This window comes from Cyrtonyx montezumae, unplaced genomic scaffold, assembly GCF_038088225.1.
Source record: "Cyrtonyx montezumae isolate F1298 unplaced genomic scaffold, pur_monq_1.0 scaffold_3, whole genome shotgun sequence".
In the NCBI taxonomy this organism is placed as follows: Eukaryota; Metazoa; Chordata; class Aves; order Galliformes; family Odontophoridae; genus Cyrtonyx; species Cyrtonyx montezumae.
This window is the reverse complement of record NW_027072034.1, coordinates 111385836-111394346: the sequence shown is the minus strand read 5'-3', so window position 1 is coordinate 111394346 and position 8511 is coordinate 111385836. Positions and strand designations below refer to the sequence as shown.

The 8511-nt window shown below is 43.9% G+C and overlaps 1 protein-coding gene across 1 annotated transcript in view; it reads left to right on the top strand.

Annotated features, from left to right (window-relative positions):
- Positions 1-2158: 2158 nt before the first annotated feature.
- The window catches only part of CACNA1I (calcium voltage-gated channel subunit alpha1 I), a 152612-nt gene continuing 146259 nt past the window's right edge, over positions 2159-8511 (top strand). Inside the window, exon 1 of the mRNA XM_065742931.1 lies at positions 2159-2454. Coding sequence (XP_065599003.1) covers positions 2174-2454 — 281 coding nt within the window. The 5' untranslated portion in view covers positions 2159-2173. The remainder of the gene's footprint in view (positions 2455-8511) is intronic.

The window sequence follows — 8511 nt, the reverse complement described above, 5'->3', positions numbered from 1 at the left end:
GCATCAGGACTCCCAGAGGGATTCACCTGGCTCCGTATCCATAGGACCTCTAATGAGTCATGCTGAGTAGCATGGATCGGAGTGGATAAACTGTCTGTGATGCAGCCATGACTTAATCTGTGTGTGTGCTTGATCTATGATGGTTTGTCAGCCTGTGCCTTTCCCCACCAGCCACCCCCCTTAAACATGGATTCAACTGCTAAGTTGCCTTGGTCAGATCTGCATCCAAAATCCCAGCTTCATCTGGCAGCAGTGGGATGGAGGAGTGATGTTTGTTAGGAGGCAAAGCAGGGAAGTAATAATGGAGTTGTTTCCTCCATCCCATGTTCAGATGTGTTGTTAATTATGAAATTTTGTATGTTGCTTCTTTGAATTGTCATGCACTTGTCAGCGTGGATACTCTGAGCACTGTAGTAAGTCACTCCTCCTTGTTGACCGGTCTAACCTTTCTCCTCCATGTTGTTAGTGGGAAAAAAGTTGGGCTCAAATGCATCATGTTAACGATCTGCAAGGTAGACATCTCAGAGCAGGTGATGGGGAGATGATAGGAATAGGGAATGGGAAAAGTGGTACAAGGAGTTGCTTGGGTCCATGGAGCTAAAATCCTGGTAAAAGTGAAAATAGGGGTGCTAGGTGATTGGAAAGATTTGCTCCTGATTTTGTCACAGGGAGCAAAAAAATACAAGCAGTGTCCCAAAGCCAGTTGGAAGACAGGATACGTGTTTCTTTCCAATAGATGCAGGTCTTTGGGGCAATGAATTCAAAGAATCTCGGTGCTATCCCCTAAGGGACACTATGTCTGCTTACTAAACCTCTGCACTTGCTACTCTTTGTTCTGACAAATGCTAAGCCTCGAAGAACAAGCAAAGCTTTAGATCAAAGCACCTGTGGGAAGCCAGGTGCCGAGGGAATAAGGTGGGCATAGCTTTCAGGATCTTAACTAAGGATTAATAGGGAAGTGCAGCCCATGGTGGAAAGGTTGGTTGGACTCACAGGTAACACTGGCACAAAAGGGAGCTCAGGCCAAAAAATCGGGGATGCAGTATGGCAAGGCAGAGCAACATCAGCAGAGATGTGTGGAGGCTGTGAGATCCTGACGTGAGAAGGCCTGAGCCAAGTGTCTGGGAGGAAAACCTATGAGGGCAGAGTGCTGAGGTGGGCTCTGTACTGTGGGTGCTGGTGACGGACACATCCTCTCCTGCTGCGGGTCAGCTCCTTCTGCCGTATGATGTCTCTAAAGACTCTTGTGTTTTGTTTAAACCTGTGCTTGTAGCATCGATGCTCCATAAATGGAACACACTAAAAGAGTAAAAGGTAGAAAGTGCCCATCAGGCCACCACTGGGTGGTCCTTGGGCAAGCAGTCCCTGAGAGCATCACTAACTCTTTCATTGGAGGCCCTGGAGCTTATTTTATTCCCCTCATTTTGACAAACCACTTCCACTCTGTTATTTAATAGAAAACGTTTGGCTTTGTGTATTATCAGAATAAGGCCACTGTTAAGTGTACCCAACCAGGAAAGTGATGTTCTTTAGCACAGGCATGGATGGTGCTATGCAGCACGTGGGTGAGACTGAATGAGACCTGTTGTTTTGCTCTTCCTCTGCCCACCTTCCTAGTCAAATGACTTTTGCAACCCACCTTCCCATTACTTCCACTGCTCTAGTATAGGTGAGATTCACGATCTCCAGTAAAGGGTGTGCTTCATTTAATGTCCTCTTCTAGCTTGCTTTATGTCTGCCTCTTAGAATCATAGAATTATGAAAGTTGGAAAAGACCACTGTGATATTCTAGTCCAGCCATCAATGAGTGCTTGGACTGTATGGTTTTGACATACATTTACCAATCTTGGTCTGAAGGGGACTGTTCAACACAAGCTGTGGTGTGATGTCAGCTCTGTGCCCTCATCTGAGAGGGCCATGTGAAAGGCTGTGAGTGCAGGCTGGCTGTGATGTGTCATTGTTGTTCCCACCTCTCCAAAGTGAGCAGACATCATCACCTGAGAAGGTACAGCACCATGCTAGGGTGGCTCAGAAGCTGTGGGATTTAGTTATGGAAAGGCCTAGCCAGAAGGTAGAAAAAAAGCGTGGCATGCAGTGCCCTGGCTGTTGGTTTCTCACCCATGTTTCATTACTCTTTCTCCCTCCTCTCCAGGGGTTCTCACTTGCAGCGGACATGGCAGAGTGCATCTCTCAACCTCCCTCTACCTGGCCAACGGGCCCGCAGCCCCACGACACCTGTGCTGCCTGCCCATTGGAGCCTGTGAACCTGGGGGTCTCAGAGCAGCAAATGCCACTGGAGCAGCCTCCATCCTCCCTGGAGCTGGGTGAAGATGAGGAAGTCACCTCCCCACCAGATCCTGATGTCCCCTACCCTGACTTGGCCCCAGTTGTCTTCTTTTGCTTGAAGCAGACTACCAGTCCACGGAGCTGGTGCATCAAAATGGTGTGCAACCCATATCCTTTCTGAGCTGCCTCTTCTCCATCCTCACCTCCTGCCCCATCCTTCCTATCTCCCTGTCCCCTCAGGGCACCTGCCAGGTAAGCCATGAACTTTCATACGTATTTAACAAACCACTTTGTTCCTCGCTCACTTCTAAACAGTACCTCATCTGTTGCAATGTATGATCAAAAGAAGTTGTTTATGAAAGAACTTCAGAGACAGATGCTGACAGCACAGATCACGGTGGAATGGGTAGAAAAGAAGGATGTTCTTCTTACCCACTCCATGGAACAGAAAAGGAAGCTTCTGGCCCAGGAGCTTGGCCACCATGAGTACATGAGGTGTCCCCTGCTTCTGAGCATACAGATTTAGTGGGAGTTCATAGGGAACCACCAGTCCTGGGCCTTGGTTGCAAGGTACCATGGTGATTGATGTTTTTTCCCACAGACAAACATCTCTCACTTTGCCCAGGGAGGTGGTGGAGCCACCATCCCTAGATGTGTTCAAGATATGCGTGAATACGCCTCTGAGGGACGTGGATTAGTGAGCAGTGTTGGTGGTTGATGGACAGTTGGACTAGGTGACCTCAAGTCTTTTCCAGCCTTAATGATTCTATGATGAGCTCTCCTGGAGACATCTTTCCATGATTTCTGTCCACGAATGAACTGGAGAATGTATTACAGGTGTGATGGTAAGCCTTGTATGTCCTCTGGGACACAAGAAAATCCTTCCCATGCAAGGGAGGCCACCAATCATATATCCCCATTCACTCTTGGTGCAAGGAGGACTCTACAATGCAGTCACACAAACAACTAACACCTGCATGGCTAACTAGTATCAAGGTTGTTAATTAGTAATTTCATATAAAGCAGGCAGAGGGCAGTTGTTGCTTTTTAGATTGTGAGACCTTTGAAAGTAGGAGAAAGTGGAAAGTATGATGAATCATCAAAGAGGTTGGTTTGAAATTTTATATAAGCATCTTTCTGGATAGGAATCTTGTGTGGTAGTGCTTTCTCCCTGGAAATTTCTTAGCTCCTAGATAGGTAGCTGTTATCTATATGGGTGGTTTTTGTGTTTTTGATATGTTTGCTTCTAATTAAATCTCAGGGGCTGTGCAGTAGAGGCTTGGAAAATATCACCAAGAGAATTTGCAGTTTCAGGATTGAAACCCTAAGTGAAGCTTGGAGGTGCTGTTAGCAGTAACAGGTGACCTTAGATGCAGATGAACCTGGAGTTTTGTTTCAACTTTGAATGTAGCGTTTGAGTTTCAGATCTGAGATCTTAAAGTTCAGAAGCTCTTGGAATGGTTTTGTATTCTCAAGCATTAATTATGACTAAGAGTTTGTTAGAGATGCAGGGTTTCTGCTTTCCGTTCTACTGGTTGTTCCTTAAAATTTTGGAACTTCGTACTGAATTATGCATTGCTTTTCAATCTCTGTGTGGCTGCTCTAGCTATGTGTCCTAAGAGTCTCTTCTCAGCGTGTCGTGGGCTCGGAGCAAAGCATGATAGATTTGTGCCTATGAAAAGATTGCATTTAAAGATGAGAGAAAAGCAATAGAAAAAAGAAAAACTTGGGATTGAGATTTACTCCTGAATGTGGAAAGGAAGCTGTAGTACCTGTGTTTCTGGCTTAAATCAGTCAAAAAAAGTCCCTGCATAGTACAGAGTTTAAGATCTTAGAACTGTGTTATTTGAGGATCTGGTGCTGTATGCTCAATGCTTGTGTTTAAGTGTATGTTCGCAATGCTGACTATAGGCGAGTTTTTTAAAGTAGAGGCTACAGAGTGCCTTCTCATCTGGCTATGTGTGGCTGATGTGAAGGGCTACGATGGGGTTGCTGGAAGCCTGTAGAAAAGTTTCAGAGCTGTGGCTTTAGCTCAGTGAAGTGAAGTTTGCTTATTTGAAAAGCAGAGGCTGAGTAGAGAAGATTCTGCTGTTCTGTTTTTTTCCTCTTTTAGTCCTTTTTGGTATGAATCATGCAGCAAGTAGTTGCTTTTTTTTTTTTTTTTTAATGAGAGAACGTTGCTACAACCTCAAGGTTGCTTGCAGGTCATTGCATATTCTTGGCATCACGTAAGTTTTTGACAGCATCATAGAAATCATGTGATTCTATGCCCTGGCTGCAAATTGCTCACTGTGGTCTTTTCTCTGTGAGGAAATGAGCTCATTTGTAAGGGGTGTTTCTATGAAAGTCAAATCATGTTTTCTAAGAATTTCTTTGCTTGCTTGCTTTTCCCATTCTGAAGCATTTTCACCTTTTTATATTGGTCTATCAACTTCCAGGGCTTCTGTGCCAAGCCAGGAGAAAGCTGAGTCAACGCCACAGGGTAACATCTGGCCTTTCCTGAAGATTCAGCAAAAAAAGAGAGGTATTAATTAAAAGCCTCTTAATCTTCTCATTGACTTTCTACTAGGGCAGGGCTCCACGATCATTATATTTGGAAGTGCTGTCAATGAGACATGAAATGGAAGCTCTGATCATTAAGAACTGTGTAGTAATTTTTGTAAGCACAAGGTCATTAGCCACCAAATTTCCATTTAGGTAATTGCATTCCACCTATTTAAACCCCCTCCCCTGAAGATTATGTTTTCTACCATGAGCAGTCCTGCAATTTTATGTGCTATTAAACAACTGCCATAGTCCTTTGCTGCAGTGCAGTAAGAGGAGGAAAAAAGCCCCAACGCTTATGTCTATGTTCTCAAGTCACTTCTAGATGCATATTAGTACATAGATACATAATGCTGTTTTTGCAAAACAAAGCAAATGGACTGAAAAAGTCCAACAAGAACTGTGGATGCTAACTCAGCGTTAAGATATAGACTTTGTTCTGTGTAAAATTTGCCTTGCTTTTCCCCATATGGAATATTTACTGGGATAGTTTTAAGTATGGGGTGAATGAGTATTTGAATTGCTGGACTGGATGCTCTTGGAGGTGTTTTCCAACCTTGGTGATTCTATGAAGGTAGTTTACTTCGGCTAATCTCTATTTCTGTTTTGATGACCAGACACAAGGCTGGCTGCTCTGAATTGCAGACTGCTGTAGCTGAAATGCTAACAGTCAGTTAACAGTCAGTATTTGAGATAGGACTATGAGAGACTGTAAGATTTTTTTTTCTTATATAAAACCTAAACTCCATGTCAAATATGATTTCAGGCTGAGCTTGAAGTGGAAATAGGGTGAAGAGTATGAAACGTGTTTCCGAAACAACTGTGTAGCGTTCATCTTATGAATTCATAAAACGTTTGGAACTAAATAAAGGCTGTGCCACATGGTGCCTCGCACAAAGTGCCTGATGCAGACATTCAGGCATCTCTCGATCTTCTCATCATTTGCAGAGTGCATCTCTGCTAGTCTCCTTGGGGTTCCAGAAAGACTGCATGCTTCACTCATCTTAGGGTCAAATGCAATAGATTTGGTTTGTCCTTTGAGGCTTTCCTTAAAAATGCACTTCACAGGGGTCTGGACCTCCCTTTGCTGTTCTATCTATAATATTGATGTGACAGCAAGAGTGAAAATGAAGTCTGCCATTAAAAAAATTGATGAACACGCTTGATTTTTAGTACTGGGAGATGTTTTATGGTGTATATAAGACAGGATAGCTTCTCCAAATTGTTAGAAATGCTTATGTGTACTGAGGGCAATCCTGTAGCTCATTAAAGATTCCGCAAATAGAGACTTTGTTGTCTTATGTCTCTAAATTTCCTATTACTAAGCTTCAGGCTGCTCGAGGAGGTGGTGTAGTCACTGAGCATGGAGGTGTTACAGAGCCATGTGGATGTGGCACTGAGGACATGGTCAGTGAGCACGATGGGGATTGGTATAGTAGTTGGACTAGGTGATCTTAGAGGTATTTTCCAACCACGATAATCCTATGGCTCTGGAGCTGTCTTTCCTATAAAGAGCCAAGGCATTTTCCAGCTTGGGCTACATGTTAAGTGCACAAAGAACAGGATGAGCTTTGGGTGCATTCATGGGAGAGCCAGGGAAGCCCACAGGTCTGTTCCCCACCTCCTCCCTTCCTGGTGCTGCAGGCATCACTTCATACTCTGTTTGCTCATGTCAAAACAGTTGTAGGTTGCAGTAGTGGTCCTTCCTGCAGGCACTGCCCTGTGTGAACAGGATTGAGAGTCAACTGGTGGAGGAGGAGGGAGAATGATGTGTGTGGATCAGCAATTGGCACTTTTCTCCATGACACTGACCCGTAGTGACTGGGGACACAGTGATGCGTGCAGCTGAGGGGCCAACAATCTTTTGCTTGTTAATAAGCTTTTGGTGTCCGGTTGTGTTATATATTACAGTTTGGGCAGTTTGTTTTGTGTGAGTGAAATTCCATCTGCAGTTTCTGTAGTGCATTGTACTTACTTTTGCCTTAAGCAATGGCATATTTTTGCTTCGTGTGCTGTTAAACCCCTGCCTGCAATCCTTATGACAACTGGATGTAATTAATTAATAAGCAGACAGCTTATTAATTAATAAATTCATTGCAACTTTAAATATTTGCTGTCTTACGGCCTGAGCTTCTGCAATCCTTTGATTAGGTTTATGCATCCACTTTTATTATTTATATATGTATATATACATATATATATGCACTTAACTATAATTATATCAAATTAAAAATGATACTTTAATTACTTATATTTTAATGTCTACACATGCACGAAAGAAAGGTTCCTACCACTCTCATAGGTAGAGGAAAACTTGAAACTGTGACCAGAAGTTATTACAATACATCAAAAACTGAGCGGCTTATGAATTTTAAGCAGTATTCATCCTTCTTGAGGATGGAGGGATCGTGGCTTTTCATTCTCGGGGTCAGCAGTGTCAGCATTTCTGTGCATAGCTGGAAGCATTAAAATGTCTATGTTATTCCTGCTTCTACATTTCAGACAGATCTCTTGTTTCTCCTTGCAAATTTAGATCACCAGGCAGGTGAAGAGTCTGGCACTTATTTGAGGTCTTGAATAGATACGTATTTGTTTTAGGTCAACAGGAAGGTGCTGTTCTGCCCTTAGGCATGGATTGATTTCTGTGGGTTACGCTGCTCTGTAGACCTTCCTTCAGCCAACAGACGTATCTGTCTCTATACCTGGGAACCAATAAATGCAAGATGGTTTTCTGTTTAAGAGGTTGTATAACCTCTCTACACACTGTAGTGTTCTAAACTGATGCTACAGCTGCTCTTGTTGCATGGGGAAGTGAGCTGATCAGAGCTCTGCAGAGGATGCAGTTTAGGTGGCATCTGTGTCAAGCTCACTTCTGGGACGAATGAAGTTTGCTGTTAGTGACTAGGGGTAACTGAATAAGCTGGTTGTGCATACATTTCATGAACATCAGAAGGTAATGCATGGACTGGGCCAACACAGCCCTATCCCTGGAAACTATCAGGATTGGCCTCTTCTCCTTGGTAACAGCAGTAGGATGAGAGATAGTGGCCTCAAGTTGCTCCAGAGAAGGACATTAGGAGGGATTTATTCTCCAAAAGAGTGGTGCTGCAGTGGCACAGGCTGCTTAGGGAGGTGGTAAAGTCACCATCTCAGGAGGTGCTGAAGAACTGTGTGGATGTGCCACTGAGGGACATGGTCAGTGGGCATGATGAACTAGATGACCTTAGAGGTCTTTTCCAACCTCAGTGATTCTACGATTCTAATCCATCCTCAACCATTCTCTTCCCTTTCTATATTAACAGCAGTCTTTAAAGCAGTCGTTTTCTACACTTCTGAACTTACCCTTATCTTCCCCATTAATTCTCCTCTTGTGAAGGTGGCTGGGGTTCACCTCATTGAGCTCCACCTGTTTGAAAGCCTCACATCCAGGCTTTTTCTTTTGTTATTTGATGGACTGCCATATGTAGTGGAAAATTGTACAAGCTTAACTTTGAGCTTAACTTAACCCCTACCTTCAGAAGGCGAAGTTGCTCTCTGGAGGTACATATCTTTTTCTCTTTACTAAAGAGAATGCTTCTGGATAGCAGGCTGCAGAGTTGGCTGGCTGGCATCCTGGACTGTCTTTGGGGCTGATGCGCAGCTCCTCCCTGATACTATGGAGGCAAGGCAAAGGGGAGTGTG